Below are 21,337 nucleotides of genomic sequence, written 5' to 3'. Positions count from 1 at the left end.
TACTCGAGCTAATGTATTATTTTATTTAATTCATTCATTCATTTCATTGCCTGTAAATGTCTTCATTTTGTTTATGGTTGCTATTAACCATCACTGGCAGCACAAACATCTTGTTTTCTTATTTTCCCTGCTAGTAAAGTTTTTTTGTTTGGTTTTTTTTTGGCAAAAGAAAGCAATGAAAACTCTAAGGTCTGCCTGCCTCTGCGGTCAGTAGATTACATTTTGATTTCTAAAGACAGTTGATTGCCTCTGACTAAGTGAGGGAAGGTTAAATCATGCATCACATTATACTAAAAGGCAATGCATTATATTCCAACATCTCCCTGTTGTTGCTGCCGTAGTGATGCTGCATAGATAAACAACGGGGGACGGTAACTTGAGGGTACCTCAGCAGTCAGAAAGTAGACTAGCATCTCTCCCACAACTAGATGCAATTTATTATTGTTCGCATGTTAGTATGTTGACCATAGTCACAGTCCTTTTTTTTTTTTTTTGGACAATTTGACATAAAGTCACACAGACACACATCAAAATTCTGTTTTCCCAAATTAGTCGAAGCATCAGTGGAGGGATCAGCTCCGTATTTCCTTTTTAGTTTCTATTCCTGTCATCAGAATTCATAATACTTTTCTACATGGTGTGTTAAATGATAAATAAGCAGAAATTGGGGAAGAAAGAAGGAATCCTAGATGGACAGATGGATGGTGTGTGCTTGGGTGGATTAATTGATGGATGGACGAATGGACATACAAACAAAATGTGCTTTGCAAACTCTTAAATCAGCCTGTCATTTCCCTCTCTCATTTTCTGCACTACTCCCCAGGTCTCAAATCTATTATGAAGAAAAATGGGGTTGCTGACAAGCATGGGAACAAGGGAACCAAGAAAAACCTGAAGTTCGTCGGGGTGAATGGAGGGTAAAATCACTTTAATCAGTGTCCAATCTGCGTGTGATTCATAGCCTAATGTGGTTTGCACTAGTGGACGTGTGTGTATTTGTCTTTGTGTGAGGTTGATCTTCTCATCATCATCATCGTTATCTGTCAACATTCTTGCATAAGTACACCCTAACGGAATATTAGACTTAACAAATTGGATTTGCTTGAATTGTCAGGTTTTGATGTTTTCATTTTGGTGTCTGTAGTATTCAGTAATACCCTACTGAGGGCAAGCGGCATCGAAAATGGATGGATGGATGGATAGTATTCAGTAATTCCTCATGGCGAGAGGATACATTCAGAACAGGCTTTCCAGTTGACGTGCCGTACAAGCAAGAGATGCAAACACAACATAAGCGTCACGCTGTTTTAGACTCACTTGTCATCTCTCTGTTACTTACTGATGCACAATAGCTGACACACTTCTGTGAATTTTGCCTCACAGCTGATACTACCAGTGTGAATAGGTTGGCATGGGTTGTGTAGTGTGACTGATGTATGCTTTTATATTTGTTGGTAAATTCTATCATTAAGCCTTTTTGTGGCCATGAATCAAACATTGACAGCAACAGGCGATTGCCTCACAAAGGATACATTTTAGAACACAGCAATGCATTTTGGAATAGGCCCAAGAACCTTCAGGTGTTCTTGTTCCCATGTGATTTCCTTCCAGATTCTTAATCTCACATACAAAATATCATATTCATCCAATTTCAGTAGGCATGTCCCAATACAACTTTTTAACTTCCGTTACTGATATTTCAGCCTTGAGTAGAGGCAGATACCAATATTGATTTGATATGATATTAGCACGAAACAGGGGTATAGTTTTATTTACAATGTAGTGGCGGTGAGTCATAATGCAGCGAGGATCGAGGTGCTCACGTAAGCGTTTAAACTCGACATTTGTGATGTGCTATACCGCTGATTTTGTTTCCAATGCAATACCGAGTAAAATTCAGCCAGGTATCGGCAGTACCGATCCAATACCTTGTTCAAATACACCTCATGCGTCTGGTAAATTTAAAAAAAGTAAAGTATTTCAAATCCTAGCATAAAGACAAAACCATCAAAAACATTTGAAAATGGTGTTTTCGACAGTATTAACGGAAAATTAGTCAAATAATAAAACCATTAAAATCAATGATTACCCTAATTATTAAGAACTACTATAAGGATGAAAACTACAGTAATTTACAATTCACACATGGTTCCGTTTACGATTGGCCATCATTTCAACAGACTGCTGGAGCAGTGTGGCGTTGCGCTTACTCAGGCGGAAAAAAAGTAGTTCCGAGCAACCGCGTATCATTTAGACAAGATGTCAATAATTTTGTTACATTCCACTGTGTTCCTGTTAATAATTTACATGACTTCAAAATTATCAAATTATCAATTATCAATTATCAACTTCAAATTATCGATATTTTTAAAACTGATCCACACATCACTACCTGGCATTACTCACCACCGTCAGGGGCTGGCTACCAGGTACAATAAAATGACCTCCCTTTTCTGTTATAGCTAACGACTTTTTGCCATCCAGTGGGAGTTCTCACCTTCCAAATGTTTTGGACAATGTTGGTCGCTTGAGGGAGCCCGAGGTTTGTTTCTTTGCCTCCGACGTACTGCGAAAATCTTCATGCTGTTTTTTTGTGATGCTGCTTCAAATGCGTGATGAGGTTGTTCATATTAAACTTCCTTGGTTCTGTGCCACCACGCAAAACAAGTTTTGCACTCAGCTGCAAAGTCTTTTTCTGACTTTAGCGGACAAATAATGCCACGCGTCCGACACCACTCCTACTCCTTGCAACTTGGTGAGCACACGCTGTTGTTGTGATCATTGGGCTCTGCATGCTGGATCCGGGTGGTGCTAGATAGAAGTGCTGGAGCAAAGTCTGGAACGGAAGCAGAGGTTTTAGATGCAGGCCGATATAATCCAAAACTCGCTTTTTGCTGATATCAGACCTATAGCAATATCGGATCAGGACACTGCTAATTTTCAGTTGCACTTATCCTGGTCATGGTATGAGGTGGTTTATCCCAGCTGACTGGCGGATTACGCCCTCAAAAAATCACCAGTCAATCACAAGATGATTGTGACTGGGACATTGATCTGCCATTGAACCCAGGCCAGCTGCAAAAAATGTAGTTATGTCACCTATGAAACATCGACTTTTATTGTGTTCAGGGTTACAAAGGTGGGAGTGGATGCCTGGAAGCTGGTGGTGAAGTCTACCTAGTAGATGCAACTTATCTAGGTGGTCTTTTTAGAATTAAACGAAGAATGGAGGGTAATTGTTAATTTTAAAGGATTTTTCCTGTGAATACCTTAGTGGAGCAACTCCACAACTTGACATAAATCTCAATAACTTTCTGATGAAACTACTTAAAGCAGTAGTAGTAATTGTGGCGGTGTAAGTATCCATCCATTCATCCATTTTGTGTACCACTTGATTCATTAGGGTCATGGGCGAGCTGGAGCCTATCCCAACTGACTATGGGGGAGAAGCGAACATGCTAGACTGGCCGCCAGTCAAGGTGGCCACAGGACATGTATCTCCAAACAACATATTCACACCTACTGACAATATTAGGTTCTCCAGTGAAGCCTAACATGCATGTTTTTGGAACGTGGGAGGAAGCCGGCGTACTCTGAGAAATTGGTGTAATTATTATATTTGTCAAGCTAACCTGTTTTGCTCTCACCTGTGATTCTCTGGAATCCAGAATATGTTGTGTCCCCCAAATAGCTCATTTATATAAATCAAATAACCATGAATCAGTTGCACTCACAGAGGTGCCCTCGTTATACACACACTCAGGCATACACACTTGGCAACCTCCCCAGCTCCTTGTATCATCAACTTTTTTCACTAAACAAGGCTGTATTTTGTTCAAGGGTGCACATGTGAGCATGCAAACATACCTTAAATAGATCTTTAAGCGTCTCACGGTGAAGGATGTTTTGGATATATGAGCCAAGATTGTATTAAACAAGCATCTTTTTCATTTCACAGGATTTACCTTTTAGTGTGTATCCAAACTTGGCTCATGTTGACTTTACGCTGATGGCTTTCATATTAGTTTTAGCAGATTCTGTGTTTCAGTGATGTGGTCATGTGGTGTGTTTGTTCAAAGCCTGTGCACATGTTTACATTTAGGGAAGGCAACATAAGCCAGACAGTAAATGGTCTAGATTTAAAGAAGAGCCCCTGTGTTTTTGTTGGTTCCCATTATGACTTTGCTGTCCCTTTTCAGCTATGAGAGCACATCTAGCGACGAGTCCAGTGTAGAGGAGAAGGCAAAAGTGGATGTCGAAGAGGGTGACGGCTCAGAGGCAGAGGAAGAAAGAGACAAGGAGCCTAAATCAGCAGAAAAGCCTGAGGAGGGAGCAGATGCACAGGAGAGAGATGCAAAAATCCTGCATAGCGAAGGGGGTGCAGTGGCAGCAGTAGAGAGCGAAAAAGACCTGCTGGACCGAGAGAGGAGCCAGGAGCTCCTGGAGGAACCGTCTTCAGGGTGAGAGAGAGTGAAAGAAGCGAGTCATTCCAGCTGAAATAGCTGACATTTTGATGAACTTCAAATATTTTTGTAGTCATTCCAACTCCTAATTCTAAATAACCACTAAATTGTTGTTTACCTTGGCAACTAAAGCAACACTTCTTGCCAAATTATCACTATTACCAAGGGTCATGTTGGCTTCTCTCATGGAAAATAAAGTGTGACGTGTTAAGTCACTGAGGTACAAACATTAATCCTCACACTATGAGCCACTGTTCACTTGTACAATTGCAGAAGTTTGCATACACTCATTCATCATTCATTTTAGCCCCTTGATTTGAATAATCACAGACATAGCCCCTAGACTATTTATTTGATATTTTTTTACCAGGGTGGAATGATTGTACAATGTACATTTATAATTGACATGAAGAATTGGGTCCACATGTTTGAAATGATTTAGAATTTTGGACTTACACAGGGTTGAAAAAGTATACATACAGTCTCAGGTATATGACCTGTTCTCCAAACCTGCTGACTAAAAACTTCATAAAGGACTCTAAAGTTGAGGTACACTCAAAACTTGCTTATTTTTTGTAGTGTTCAATCACTGCCACATCCAAAAAAATATGGAAAAAGATAACTGTACAATGTCAAGTTCATGAGTCATAAGTTCATGCACCACAAAACATTCATGATAACATTCATGCTAGCGTTCACAACCACATGACTTTTACATATCAGTACATAATTCACTTAATAGCGTTTTATTCATGTGGAGTAATATGGCCCCCGAACTATAGCCAACTTCCAATCATAAGACCACTGCACTGCTTAGTTATTACTCTTCATTTCATAGGAACCGATCCTTTAACATGCTCAAGGTTACGATCTTCATCCTAAATGACTTGTAACAGTCGAACAGTTAAAACCAAAAGTGTGGCCAATGTTGGTTGGTGTTTCTCCTCCCTCAGGAGTTTTTTATGATGTTCATTTTCACTTCCATGGTGATGGCTCTTTTCCTGGCACATTTCCACCAGAAGAGGCAGCCTGATGCTAGGGAGACATAATGAAGTGCAAAAAGTTAATTAATATGCAATGTTATTCACTTCGTGTAGCTGCAAATGAGGCACACACTGTCTTCATCCGCAGTGCGCTAGACGAGGCATAACACTGCATCCTCGCAGCGTGTGGCACACATCTGCTGTTCTAGTTCTTGAGCAAATTGAATGTTTTTAATTACATTTTTAATTCGTTTATGGCTGTGCTTTTGTAACCACAAAACCAAATAATAACCAAACGATATCCAAATAACAAAAATGGAAAAAAAAAAAAAAAACATCAGTACCTGATTTCCATCATCATCAACTCTATTGTCCCTTCCTCTCTCCCTAGTCAAGAGTCCTGCATATATGTCCTCCACAACAGCATATTATGATTTCATTTTCAGTTGCCCGAGTAGTCTACTTCCGCATCATCAGCTGCCTCCATTCATCACTCAAACCCAACAGCACTGGCATCCTTGTCAGCTCCCATCCTGCCACATTCCGCCTCGAGTAGATACTTGATTGATCTCCAAGAGAAATTCACAAGTACTGTAACTCTAGCCTTTCTGATCTACTAACCAAACTCTTAAGGTACAGCCGGTCCAAATCTCTACTGCCCGCATCCTCACCACAGCTCTCTCCGTGGAGCACATCACCCACATTCTCAAGAACCTGCACTCGCCCCTCGTCAAACAATGCCTCATATTGAAGTCTCTCCATAACCTTGGACCTCCTTACCTCTCGGTCCTCATCCATCCCTACGCTCCAACTCGTACTCTCTGTTCTTCTTCCTTCATGCTTTTCAATGTAAGTCTATCCTGTTGTGGGTCCAGATCATTTAGTTGTGCAGTTCTTCATCTCTGGAACTCACTTCCAAAATCCCTCAGTGACGTTCACTCTCTTCACACTTTTAAATCTGATTCACTACATGTTTTTTTTTTAGACTTGTCTACGACATTTTAATATTTTAGGTTTGTTAATTGTCACGTTTCCTGGTTATTTTTATTTTTTCATAATTAGGTCTGGAAGGCAGGGGTCTCCAAACGTTTTTCGGTGAGGGCCACCTTGGGAAAATGAAAGGATGCAAGGGCCACTTTTTTATTTTGCAAACCAACACATGTAGATATGCAAATAAGTTATGTATATTTTAAGAAAAAACTGCATCTCAGCTTTGTGATTTGATTTTGTGTCAACTTTCTTCTTAATTCCCATATTTTGACTTTACTCTCATATTAAAACTTTTTCCCCAACCGTTTTCCAAAATTATTTTTTTTTGTTTGTTTCTCATATTACATCTTTTTTTAAAAATCAAATTTTTTGTTTCATATTTCAAGTCTATGCTGCTAAAATGACATTATTTTTCCTCATATTACATGTTTTTTCTTGGAAAATATTTACTTTTTTTCTCTTAAAATGGTGACATTATTCTCATAAAATTACAGCCAATTTTTCCATTTCTGCTGCTGTCTTTTAAAACTTCCAACTATTAATTTTTAAGAAATATTTCCAGCTGTGTTCTTGTATGTTTTCTTCTTGTAATTACGACTTTATCCCCATAATATTTTAACTTTATTTCTCATAACATCATGTTTTTTCCACAACCTAATTTTACACAAATTACAACTTTCGTCATAATTATTAGGAATTTGGTTTGATTATATTTTGTAAAATTATGGCTTTAATATTTTTTTTCTTTAATATTTCAACTTAATGCTAGTAAAATGATGTTATTTTTCCTCATAAAATTCCGGTCCCAATTCTGGTCCCAATTTTCAACTATTTTCCACTCAAATATTTTGTCTTATTATTTTGACTTTATTCATGTACCATTGCTGCTTATTTTTCCATTTGTGCTGTTGTTTTTATTTTTATTTTTCTTATTAAATTATATTTTTAGAATGTGCCACGGGCCAATAAAAAAACAGATGTGGTCCGCAAATGGCCCCCGTGCCGTACTTTGGACACCCCTGCTGTAAGGTGACCTTGAGTGCCCTGAAAGGGGCCTAAAAATGTAATGTATTATGAAAATGTCCAGAGAAAACATGTCCTAAAACTGATGGCGAATGTGTCTTCTGGTCTTGGGTTCCAGGGAAAAAGTTGACAAAGGGTTTATAGATGCCTGTCTTTATGTAAAGGATCGAATGGAGGAGGTTACATCCCCAGATAAAGAAATGGTAAGCATTTTTAATTGCTGAAAGCCTCCTAAAGTTAATATCTACATATGCACAATTGAACAACAGTTTGCTTCATTAGTTTCTGTATTGCATTTACAAGACACGCTGTGCTGGAAACACACGGCAGATCCACATTTCTGCTGGGAAGAAGATGCCTTGTCATGCTCCTCCCTTCCCTAATTGACTTTTTGCAAATGTAATTAAAACATAAATGTAGTTTGAAGACAAAGCTTCAGCCTCTTTGAGAGGGGATAATGTGCGGTAGTATGGTTTACCCAACAAGTTAATGACCATCTGCGCCGTTTACATGATGTTTGGGGAAAGCTTCTGGTTGTTTGTTAATCTCCATATTCGCTCACATTTCTCTGCCTTCAGCGTCAAGTTTTAGTGGTCCTTTACCAAGAGTGGTTCAAAGTTTCAAGTCAGAAAACCTCGCAGGCAGACACTGTTAGGTTATACCTGCGACAAGTGGGCTTGACCACACCCACTCTCCTGCCATATGTAGTTAACCTGACAGACGGAAATGGGAATATGGCTCTCCACTACAGTGTATCACATTCGAACTTTCCTGTGGTGAAACTGCTGCTGGATACAGGTGAGCTGCATGTCACAGTTGGTGCCTGCACACACAGCAACTCTCTCACTAAGTATAAAAAAAAAACGTTTCTGCTCAGGTCTTTGTGAAACAGACAACATAAACAAGGCAGGCTACACTCCAGTGATGCTGGCCGCACTCACAGCTGCTGAGAGTCCAGATGATTTGGAGGTGGCACAACAGCTGCTCCGCCTTGGTGACGTTAATGCACGCTCAAGACAGGTGAGGTACTGCATGGTTGCACTGACGTGGTATCTTTGTGGAGTTAAAAACCCCCTATTACGCTAAATTGATTTTTACAACAGTAATATGTGCCCCTGGAAGACAAGTCTATCATCTCCCTCACTTGTATGCTCCCCTTTTGAGAGAACAGGCGCTCCCATGGTTGCCTTTGAAGTTCCTGGTTTTTATGACCTCATAAACGCAAACCCTCCTCCCCGGTACATGAGCCTGCCCAATGGACATATCCATGACTTCACGGAGGGCAGCGGAAAAAAAAAGAGGCTTCGCTACACATCTCAAAATAAACCTTTGCCAATATCCATCAGTCAGCTACAGACGTGGGAGCTGTTCGTTTTCTTTAAATCAACTATTTTCTGAAAAAAAAATATGCTTACTGGATTACACTGATGTTTATTCTGACAAAAAAGCGCTAAAAGACATTTTGTATCAGAAAGGCAATCTCTTAGGATAGGACCAAACAGCTTTCTTTTCAAATGTTCTCCGATTATATGTTTTGATGATGATCGGCCTGACTTGCGACCAGTCCAGGGATCATATACTGGGATAGGCTCCAGCTCACAGTGGGACCTCGGTTAGTGTCGTTAATTCATTCCAGAAGGTCAGGCTCTAACTAGAATGGAAACTAACTGAATCAATTTTTCCCATAAGAAATAATGTAAATCCAATGCATCCATTCCAGAAATCTAAAAATGTTAACACAGGACATGTTTTTAGTTTTACAATTAGTGTTACATGCAGAAAACTAATTGAAATGCATATACAGTTAATACATACATGCATAAATGATGAATGAAAGGGATAAATGGACATTTAAGGTTACTTTCACCTTCATTGAAGACGTGATCCTTAACGTGACTGTTTTTCCAAAGACACGACGAAGCAGCGAGATCAACACCACCTTCCTGTTTTGCCATGAGTTACTTGCTGAGTTCCATTGTGTTACACACAAACTTTGGCTCCATTTTGGGTTACTGAAGTGAGAAACACTATTGAATTCAAAAAAATTACTCCCGACAAAACAGGAAGGTGGTGTTGAAACAGGTGTTGATTTCGCTACCACACCTGTGTCTTTGGGAACAGTCACGTCTTCCATGAAGGTAAAAGTAACCTTCCATCTCCATTTATCCCTTTCATATGTCATTTCTATGTATTTACAATTGTTTTATGCATGTAAAACTATAATTGCAAAACTATTTTGTGTTTGTTTGATTTTTGTGAGTCAACCGCTCATAGATGGGCGACTGAGCTGATTTCCTGTTTCCATGTGTTAGCAAGAACTCACAAAGTGTATTGCTACCGCGCCATATTGTACGCTAACCGGAATGTACCAGAATAAAATGTTGCCGTAATTTTTTTTACGTTAACCGAAAAACACGCTTAATTGGACGGTTAGCGTTACCTGGGCACTAACGGAGGTTCCACTGTACTGAATAAGCGGTAGAAAATGAATGAATGATGATTATTTTAGTTTTTTGGAGCACATTAAACACAGTACATATTTTATAAGATACAGTCACCACCTTTATAGAACGGCCACCTGCCTATAGCAGCCACTGAAAAATCCCCCGCAGCAAATTTACATGTTATAGACCCTGTGTATAGCAGTCACCTGTCCAACGTGGCCAGCGACCACCCATTTTGTCTCCTTTGGTCAATATCTGACTGCATATAGAGGCCAAATTACCAACTCAAGTAGAAGCTTCATGCACGAAAAAGTTTCGTTTTTCAATCAATGAAGCCGTCGTGTGTAGACTTTAATTACTGAGTCCTAGCTCAGTCACAATCATTCACAAGATCCACACAAACTGTCAGTTGTTCCACATAAAAAAGCCGTCTTCTTTTGAGCTTGCTATTTCCTGGTCAAACATGTAACTTTAAGAGCATTTTCACCAAAACATTACCGCAAAGTAGGCTGGGAACAGGACGTGCTCCCAGCGACGCTACAATAAAAAAAAAAAAAAAAAAAAACGCTAGCATGCATGCGGCAGCAAAACTGAGTTCGGTTGTACTTAATTGAAGTATTTTAGAATGTACTCACGTTATTTTTCATCAATCCTCATCCACAAATCCATCAAAGTCCTCATCTTCTGTATTCGACACAAAAAAGCCGTCTTCTTTTCCGTTCGCTACTAGTCTGTTAACTTGTCAGTGTTATTCAGCTCCGAAGCAAAGAAGGAAACTTCTCCTGTTGCTTCTGCCAACTTTATTTATTGAACGCGGCCACCAGACAGCAGTTCAGAACACACACACATCTCTCAGCATCGTCTCTCCTTCCTGCTTGCCCACAAGGCAAAGGTTAAACAAGCCCCACTACATAGCTGTCCAGGCAATGCCTGTAACAAGTGACACCGTTTATTTCCTGGTGTGAGACAATGTGCACTGGTCAATACTGTAATGCCGCTTGTTGTAGGGAAGGAGAGACTCACGTCGCCGATGCACTTTAATGGTTTTATTAACAGCGGAGAACACTGCAGGACTTTACATCCACGCCAACATAAACACACTTCCCAACTCTCTCAAAACTCACAGCTAGCACTGAGCCTAGCTCTCCTGCTCGGGACGCCCACCGTCGCTTCCCGTCACTTCCTGATGAACTAAAGCTGTAAAAAGTAAAATATTAAAAACAAGCGTAAGACATTACTAGCACAGCTTTGTTCTGTGGGTCGTGGATATATTCTATCAGTTATTATTAAGCCTCTAGCTTCTTTTTAGTAAGTAAAAACCTTGGCTATGATTGCACTACATTGTCATGTAGACCTACAAAGTACACTTGGAAGAACAAGAGGTGAATAAATGTATTGCAACTGATGTGAAACTGATGAGGGGTAGGATTAAATAAGCTTTGCTTCTTCCTACTCCTTTTTGGACATGCAAAATTGTGAATTGTACTATGTGATGTGCTACTGTTTGACTCATGCATGTTCAGGATGAATTAAAACCATGAACCATGATAATAACAAGCCTAGTAGTGCTGTACAACTTTTATCCGCAGTCCGCAGTGCCCTCTACTGGTCAACATTATTATTATTATTATTATTTTTTTTTTTTTTTCCTCTACTGGTCAACATTCAAACTGGACGCCAACCTGTTATAGAGGCCACCTGTCTATAGCGGCCACTTTTGCAGACTCCCTCTAGTGGCCGCTATAGACAAGTTTGACTGTATTTATAGGCTGTCTGACCCAAGGTTATTGTTGTACCTGAAAATAAGTCGACTTTTAACTGCTCTTAAAATTCAAATTTCAATTTAATTTAAAAAACTTAACATTTCTGTTCTGTCATTTTTTGTTCTTTTTATAGAAGACCGTGTATTTTCAGATTCACAACATAATCAATATTCAGACTTTGTGCTACCACATTAAGATTTAATTAGTCACCTATGACTTGTCTGCCCCGTCACTTTCATCCTCTATCCCTCTTTTGAGCCTTTACTCTGCATCGTGACCGCTTCTGCTCTCCTCTGTCTTTCTTTTTTTTTTTTTTTTTTTTTTTTACTCTCCAACATTCCTGGAGCCTCACTTTTAATTTAAATCTCACTCTTCCTCTAGACCGGTCAGACAGCGCTGATGCTCGCTGTGTGCCACGGGCGCCTCTCCATGGTGAAGCTGCTGCTGAGTTGTGGCGCAGATGTAAACGCTCAGGATGGCGAGGGCTCCACGGCCTTGATGTGTGCCAGCGAGCACGGCCACACTCACATTGCCCGCCTGCTGCTGGAGACGGGCCACTGTGACACCAGCCTCACTGATAAGGTAGCGTCACATCGACTTCATCACTGCTGCAAATATGATAGGATATATTCTCCGTCACATTATATAAAAGCCAGACTTTGCTGAGAGGTGCTCCTAATTTATTGCCCGCTTTATTTATTTAGGCTTTGCTAAGCATGGGTTTTATTCTTACCCTGGGATAGTAAAACTAAAGCCCAAATATGACAATACCCATAAAGGAATACTTTCATGGCTTTGCACATCAATTGCTTTTGTTTGACATTCATTCTGTAATATTAAGTGTTCGAAATACTGAAAATACATTAAACATATCAAGACAATTTCAAAGATCAATGCAGCAGCTGAATTAAAAGTCGGCAACGACCCCTCCGACCCCCCCAGCGGAGAAAACAGGGTTAAACAAACAATATTTGAATATTTATAACAACTGACAATGTTTATTATTATTTGAAATATCCTTACAACAAGAATAGTGAATGACATCATCACGATAAAACGTAATCTTAAACACACTGTAGATGCATTGAGAATGTATAAAATTATTTTAAAAACAAACCATGAGGTGGACCTATTTTGATAGGGTTAGGGAAGCATATTTGGTAACTTATAAGGTAACCATGGGAGTTCTGCCAGCCAATCAAATCAAGGAAAGGTTAGGGTTTCATTATAATAATGAATATTTTAAATATAACAGAAGTTTGTTATACTTTGATATCATTCCTGTAAGTACAGTGTTTTTTGGTTAACGTCGAAAGTTATGCCAAAATTTTGCCTCAGTATGCATATATTTTCCAGTGAGCATGCGTCTTGTCGTGTTAATAATACAACGCGTGAATTCAACTGTTTTTAATGTATCTCAATGTATGTAGTCCTTGTTAGCATCCTATTAGCTTGCTAACACATGGAAAGTCAGCTCGGTTGCCCATCTATGATGTCATCAGCAGTTGACTGTAGTTCTTTGCCAAAAGTCTTGAGTTCTTTCTCGAATTCAACAGTGTTTCTCACCATTTTTATGAAAATGCTGGCACTTGCAACTTTCTTTAGTTCCATTGTGGGTTATTTTGCATCTGTGTTCAAAAGAAAAGCAAAGATTTGTGACGTAACTGTGATAGTTAGCACAGAGTCAACCGCTGATGACATCATAGAAGGGCGAAGGTGCTGACTTCCCGTTTCAGTCTCCATTTTGTTAGCAAGCTAAAAGACTGTTAAAAAGGACGTTTTGAGGTAAAAATACATCACAAACACAGTTGGACTCACGCGGAGTATTAACAACATGACAAGAAGCACGGCATATTTGATGTTAACCAGAAAATGTACACAAACTAGGGTAAAATTTTGGCGAAAATGGAAACCGAAAAACACGCTAACCAGGTTTTTAAGCTAACCGAGGTTCCACTGGGTTTGGGATTTAGTCAAATGAAATGATGACACTTTCGTGATTACTCATTTTCTTTTTGTCAAAGCCATGTCATGTTTTACAATATTTGTGAATATACTTTTACAGAAAATGTTTCTCCACTACTGTAGCATTATACACCGGATTCTGACCCAACCCCTTTTGAATATACAAGAGCATCTCAATAAAGTAGAATATGCTGCATCTTTGAAAAGTCAATTTAGTCTATATTAATAAAGTATTTAATAATGTCTAATGGAGTATCTAATAAACTTATTTTTGAGAAAGTTCAATATTATAACCTACTCTAATCAGCAAATGAAGTGCAAAAAAACGGAGCTGCACTTCTACTCTGAGTAGACATTATGTCTTTCTCTATGATGCCAAGAAGAGTTACAATTATGGTCTCAGGCTGTCAATATTAAATTTGGAAAGAAAATAACAGCATTACCTTTACAGAAGCATGACAAATTGTAATCTCGAATATCATTTCACTTGGCTGTTTTGATAATACAATAGCAGGCCTAAAACAGCACAATACTGCCACTGTCTGGAGTAAAATATCCACTGCAGTTACCTTAAAAATAAAAAAATAATAGTAATAAATTGTATTTCCTGTTCTGTGTTTGCCCTAGAATGGACAGACCGCTCAGGAGGTGGCAGAGGGAGCCTCCCACCCAGACATAGTTGACCTCCTCAAGGCGCATGACAAGTCCGAGTCTGGCCACTGAGCCAAGGTGATGTCTCCTCCAAGTCTCTCCAGCGCATCTCGCCACCATCATGGAGTCAGTTCAAGTAGAGATGCACAGATACCCGACACGCCTCTCTCTCCCTCTCTCTTTCTGCATATGTGTTGTTTACCTCGAAGCCGTGGGAGCTCGCAAACAAACAACCACCGAGACTGACGCGTTGAACAACGCACGGCTACGTTTCTCTTCCACGAGCCTGCCAACAATGCCCCGTGCAGTTTTCATAGATATGCTGCATTAAGCCAGGCCACTCACTGGACACCAGGGTGGTCGCCTTGATGAAAGAGGTCATGTGACAGCGACAAGGATTTGACAGGATACTCCCCGGAGAGTAAAAAGAGAATATGAAGAGTGACATGCCGCCTGAGGGATACATGGAATAACTGCTGCTGCTTCTTTATAATACTCTTCAATCAGAATAATAAGCACATGCTCTACCTTTTCAATAACGTGTCTAATGTAAGATATTTACTATGACGTTCGTCTTATTTCGTTCCCCTCTCCATTGGCATATTTTTTTAAAATGTGGACATAAGCCATTATTATACAACATATATGTACAATACATCAGAATATAAGCAAATACAAACACCGAATCTGTATTTTCTACAAATTTTATTTTCAATCATTGTTGTGTAAATAATCCTATTGGTGTGTAGAGGCCTATAGCTCATAGAAATAAAAAGTAATAGTAATATAATTCCTGTAGTATTCCGTCTGACAAAATTCAGTGTCTTAATTTTTTATAATTAAATGTTTGGGTTTTTTTAAAACATAATTTTATCCACAAAATATGATACATATATGTTTTTTGTTGTTGTTTTTTTTTACTAAGAAGATTGTATTGTGCAGAAGTTACTGCATGACATACACTTAGTCGCTCTTGGCTGTCCATTGAGTTCTAAGCAACAGTATGTTGTAGTACTGTCTAACACCCCTCAATGTGTGCAAATATTATGTTCCTCTTCTTCACCTGTTTATTTTATGTACGCAACACGATGCACAATGAATGTCTGACTGGCTGATACATTCCAAAAATTAAAAAAAAAATTAAAAAAAGTAGCAATCTGAACTCTACTGGGATTGAGCCCAGTGGATGTGACGTAGAAATGTGTGGGGGGAAAAAAGACGCTGACTACAAATGTATGATTTGTATTTGTTCTATTCTTGCATCTACAGTACGTAAGAAACCCATGGAACCTTTTATTGTTCAGAAAATGAGTACATGAAGTGGGGGGGTTGTAGTTGTAAAGATGCAGGTGTGGTCATTCAGCAAGCCAATATTCCCGAAATAGCTGACAAGACATTTATTCTATTTGTTTCATATTACAGCGGTGGCCGAGTTTCATACGATTACAACCAATTGCGGTTCCTTCCTTCAGCTATGGTGAATATCTACTGTCATTCTGTGCTTTGTAATATTTGTGCTAATATGGAAATGTGTAGACGTAAATAGTTATCCAAGTACATCAATTCTGTATGCTAATAATATCAAACATATACTGTGAATACATTACAACAGACGTTATTTTCAAGAGTGGCAATCACACAATAAGGCTTCGTTTGCACAGACTTGCCAGAACATCGTCTCATTTGTGATTTTTTTTTTTTAAATCAGATGTGCTTGTTTGTGCAGCGATGCGCGCGTGTATGAATAGCTTCCCAAAAGTTGTGTTATGAAAAGAATTTGGTATATCGATCTTCTGTGCCATTAGGTCTACATGGAAATCTCATGTATATGCTTAATCCGGTGTGACCCAGATGTTACAGTGACAAGGTTTTGCCAAAGACTTGAAACGAAATTGATTTCACACGGGGTTAAATATATACTTTATGTGTTCCTGTAATGCCAGCCAAACACATGTACATACAGCATTGTGAAAACTATACAGTATAACCTCTATTGTCAAACAATACTCTCTACAAATAATATTAAATATTTATTCTAAATGATATATTTTTTACCATATATAGATATATATATGTATGCATGGATGGATATTCCAGTGATTGAACTTTGACACTGGCCTGTCAATGATGATCTTAGATGGATTGACAGGTGGTGTAGTATTGGTGACTTTTTCACGTGCCCTTCCATGTTACAGATGACGTGTTAAAGCGATAATGGAAAGCTACAGTATATTGAACATGCAACTTTAAATAGAACTGGTTGACTGACAGTGGAATATAATAGGATATACTGCTCTGTATTATCTCAGTGGGCTTATATGTTGGAAAGCAGAGAACAATTTTAAAATAAACACAAACATGCCCTTTTGTCCTGTTTCATCATTTTCAATATACGTACACTCAACAAAAATATAACTAATTTTGTTTTTGCGCCCACCTTTTGTGAGCTAGTATTTTCTATGTACAAAAAAGGCCTATTTCTCTCAAATATTGTCACAAATGTGTCTAAATGAGCTGGCCACGATGAAAGGCCGCTCCAAAATGTGCGGTTTTACTGTCAACTACCTACATGCCATCAAATGTGAGTCTGTTACGACAGCACAGGTGGAGACCCCAATGAGGACCATGAGCCTGCAGATGACCTGCCCTGATACGGTTTGTGTTTCTGCAGAAATTCTTTGGTTATGCAAACCGGTTGTTGCAGCAGCTGTATGGGTGGTTTTGCTCTCAGGCAATCTTGGAGGTGAAGATGCTGGATGCGGAGGTCCAGGGCTGTTGTGGTCAAATGTGGTCTGCGCTTTGTGTGACCTTCGGAGGCGGTTTGTGTCGAGAAATGAACATTCTCTTCACGTGCAAAAAGCTCTGGTGGACACTACTTGCAGTCAACATGCCTATTCTACGCTCCCTCATTGCTTGCATCTGTGGGATTGAGCTAAAACTGCACATTTTATGTGCACAACTTTTTAATTATTGGTCCGCGGCACGTAGAAACAAAATTAAACACAAAAAAAATTGCAAAAAGGCACATTGTGCAGAAAAAAGATGAAATGTTATACTAATAATTAATAACAAAAATTTAGATTTTTTTTTCCTTTTTAAAAATAAAAACCATATACAGTAATCCTTCACTATATCATGTTTTTTCAGGAACTAATTCATTAATGATTGCTCTTTCGTGGTTGACTACAGCCTATTATTAGTCAAACATATGCATATTTACGCAAATTTGATTTATTCCTGGCCTAAATAAAGCATTTTCATGCATAAAACTGCCAAATGAAGGAAAATGCAAGGCCTGGGTACATTTACTATACAGTACAGGAAGTTATTGTTCAGTATCCTCGGCAGTGATTGGCTCACCCTCATTCAGCATCCACCCACATGTTGTCTCTCTCAGAAGTGCTTCCTACATTGTTTTGACATTACATTACAAAGAGGAAAGGATCTTGGCTCTTGTGAGTGAGTGATTTGTGACAACTGTAAACTCCACGATGGCCTCTAAACATGCTGCCTTTTCTACAGTCTTGTTTATGTTTCATATCTGTCATATTTTCGATTACAATACAGTACAGTATTATGTTTGCTGTATTTGGTTACATGAGAACCAAATACAACATACGAAATTGCATTTTTTCAAGTTGCTGAAACGACACTTTTCTGGTCCTGGAGGTTGGCCAAAACCCCCACACATTCATCAGGGGTCCCGGCAGGACCCAAAGACCGTAAAAAACCCAACTTTTCCGAGGGGTCGATTTTCGCCCGTTTTTTCAGTGCTGCATTGTCATGAAATCGCATTTTTTCAAGTTGCTGAAACGACACTTTTCCGGCCCGGGAGGTGGGCCAAACCTCCCGAACATTCATCGGGGGTCCCGGCAGGACTCAAAGATGGCAAAAAACCCAACTTTTCCGAGGGGTCGATTTTCGCCCATTTTCAGTGCCGGCACTGTCGCGAAATCGCATTTTTTTAAGTTGCTGAAACGACACTTTTCCGGCCCGGGAGGTGGGCCAAACCCCCCAAACATTCATCAGGGGTCCCGGCAGGACTCAAAGATGGCAAAAAACCCAACTTTTCCGAGCGGTCGATTTTCGCCCATTTTCAGTGCCGCGGCTGTCGCAAAATCACATTTTTTCAAGTTGCTGAAACGACACTTTTCCAGTTCGGGAGGTGGGCCAAACCCCCCCAAACATTTATTGGGGGTCCCGGCAGGACCCAAAGATGGCAAAAAAAAAAACTTTTCCGAGGGATTTTCGCCCGTTTTTTCAGTGCCCCCACACATTGATCCGAGTGTACAGGTGACTATGGGGTGTTATTTCGTGTCTACAGGGCTCTAATAATGAAAAAAAAAGAAGAAGGTTTTAAACAGGTCTTCTATGCACTCAGTACAAAAATATTCAATTTATTTGATTCATATATCATGGAAATTCAATTATCACGGTAGGGTATGGCACCAATTAACAGCAATAAACGAGGAATTATGTATGTAAATGTCAAAGAGGCTCCTGACGTCCTTTGATTTTTCTGTATACGGCCCTTTGCGGAAAAAGTTTGGACACGCCTGTTTTAGTGAAATTTTTTGTGCAACAATGTACTTTAATTATTTTTAAAATGACATATTTCTGCATTGCTTAAAAATATAGATTTTGAGCTAGAAAGAAATCTAGGAAAAACATTATTGATTGACTAATGAATATGATAAAGTAGTTTGGGGTGTCAATTAAAAGATTAATTGTGATTGATAAATTACACGCATGTTTAGTGCATTATTTTTAAAATCATGTTAATGTAATTTTTTTTTCTGCAAAGGCACAATAAAGTACCTCCATATCTATTTATCAATATCACTGATGTAAAATACATAATTGATAAAACAACGGATGTTAAATCTACAAACACATATGAGTTAACTTAATACAAACCGGGCCTTCTTAACTAAATTACGTTAACTACTACTATAAAGTGCTTTTTAAATATACTTCATTCAGTTGAGAATCTTTGAGGCAGAGTAAGTGACTCATATTGATGTAATAACAAAATCAACCACAAGATGGGAGTGTTGCAACGTGAGGAGACTACCGCCAAAGAGGTCAACCACATACCCGAGCAATATCGTTGTTGGGCACTGTGCAATGTAAACATATGGGTCTACACTTATGTTGTATTGTCTCCCCTTCCTCAGAAACAAATGTTACTTAGACAAGAACAGTATGCAGCTGTTAAGATTAAGCAAGACAGCAAAGGAAAAGTAAGTAAGCGTGAAGCGTTATAGCGTTAAGCTATATTATTTGCATCTTGGTCTTGCATTGCTCGTCTTGTTATCTGCCTGATTTCCTGAGGGACAACATGCTGGGGAAGGACTTTGCATCCTTCATTTCCTTAAATCATCAATGTAATCATGTTCAGGGAAGGGTGGAATCTATCGCCATCTGACTTTGGGTGAGGGGCTTGGTACACCCTGCCTGGACTAATCACCCGTCAATCACAGGACAGACACAGAGAGCGGGACAGTAGTCTTTCATATTCACACCAAGTCATCAATGAACCTGACATACATAAACAAGACAAGTGCATGTTTGTGGAATTACAATTGATCCTCTTGAACGTGCCACAGAAGACAAAGCTTTGTGTAATTATTAATAATCAGTATCAACATTTAAATCCAAAATATATAACATCTGCTTAAACATGCATATGCTGTGACTAGGGCCGCACGGTGGCCGGGTGGTCAGCATGTTGGCCACACAGGAGATCGGGGAGATCTGGGTTCGAATCTCTGATGGGCATCTCTGTGTAGAGTTTGCATGTTCTCCCCGCACGTGCGTGGGTTTTCTCCGGGTACTCCGGTTTCCTCCCACATTCCAAAAACATGCATGTTAGGTTAATTGGAGACTCTAAATTGTCCATGGGTATGAATGTGAATGGTTGTTTGTCTATATGTGCCCTGCGATTGGCTGGCGACCAGTCCAGGGTGTACACCGCGAGAGAACATGCAAACTCCACCCGGAGATGCCACAGCATGATTTCAATTAACATATTTTTGAAAAACAGTGATGGGGTGAAGCCGCAAAATTGGAACCGCAAAGTAGGCGAGGGACGATTGTACGCAGGAATTCACTTGTTCAGTAACCAGATGGGGCGAGGAGAGCAATGCGCTCTTGAATGAAGTGGAGAAAAGGATGTTAGCACTGTTTTTGACTTGTTCCATCTGCAGTGATTACATAAGCACACGCAGCTTTCTAACAAAATCGAATACGTGCTTGCAAGCTGGGAAACACAGCAACACAGACACACACACGAGAGAAAAACACCAGTCACAATTAGTCCGCTGTGCAAACCAGGGTTCCTGTGCTTTATTAATACGACTAAGCGGAATGTTATGTTTATTTAATTGCGCCGTGGTTCACTCATACTATATGAGAACCCCCTCAAATACTTCTAAATTGGGGCTCTGCTGGAAATGAGCGCAACCTCACATGAGGAGGGCTGTGACGGTACATGTGCTGTACTCATAATGAGACTTTTCAGCACAGAACATGCGGATACCGAGTTCCCACAGGGTACACATTGAGTGAGGGACAGGAAGTGTAAGTGCCCAGGGTGGCATTCTCTACAGTATGTGATGCTGTGAAGAAAAGAGTCATATTTATTTGTGCTCAGAGCTCATTAGTCCATGGGCGCCCTCTATTGGCGGAATACCCATACAAGCCACACAAAAACCAAACTGACTAGGTGAGTTCACCAATGGGCCTCACGCTCAGGTTAATTAAAAAAAAATGACATTTCAACAGAAATTGCTTGAGAATAAAATAAATTCCATTCTTATTATCGTATAATATTAAGCATAAGAGTCTCAAGCATATGTTAATGCACTGTGAACATGTTAAATAACAAAACAACAAATTGTGATTCAATAAGAGTTGGCATCGCTTTGACAGATACTTGATGGTGGCGGATGACGATCAAGTGTCAACAAAGCATCGCGAAAAGAGAAAGTCAAAGCCATGGGGTGCAAAATGTATATAAACGAGGAAACAAGGACGGAGAAATGGGCCAAAGA

The 21,337-nt window shown here is 39.5% G+C and overlaps 1 protein-coding gene across 6 annotated transcripts in view; it reads left to right on the top strand.

Annotated features, from left to right (window-relative positions):
• The window catches only part of kank4 (KN motif and ankyrin repeat domains 4), an 80,877-nt gene extending 64,227 nt beyond the window's left edge, over window positions 1-16,650 (top strand). For 5 of the 6 annotated variants that reach the window (XM_054789922.1, XM_054789923.1, XM_054789927.1 and 2 more), the window contains exons 4-10: window positions 824-917; window positions 4,200-4,460; window positions 7,578-7,662; window positions 8,038-8,257; window positions 8,337-8,479; window positions 12,048-12,248; window positions 14,259-16,650. In XM_054789922.1, the coding sequence (XP_054645897.1) occupies window positions 824-917; window positions 4,200-4,460; window positions 7,578-7,662; window positions 8,038-8,257; window positions 8,337-8,479; window positions 12,048-12,248; window positions 14,259-14,354 (1,100 nt within the window). In that variant the 3' untranslated portion in view covers window positions 14,355-16,650. The remainder of the gene's footprint in view (window positions 1-823; window positions 918-4,199; window positions 4,461-7,577; window positions 7,663-8,037; window positions 8,258-8,336; window positions 8,480-12,047; window positions 12,249-14,258) is intronic. The other variant, XM_054789928.1, reaches the window with a different exon arrangement.
• Window positions 16,651-21,337: the final 4,687 nt, after the last annotated feature.

Source organism: Dunckerocampus dactyliophorus, chromosome 10 (assembly GCF_027744805.1).
Source record: "Dunckerocampus dactyliophorus isolate RoL2022-P2 chromosome 10, RoL_Ddac_1.1, whole genome shotgun sequence".
Lineage (NCBI taxonomy): Eukaryota > Metazoa > Chordata > Actinopteri > Syngnathiformes > Syngnathidae > Dunckerocampus > Dunckerocampus dactyliophorus.
The sequence above is the reverse complement of the archived record's forward strand: the minus strand, read 5'-3'. Positions and strand labels throughout refer to the sequence as shown.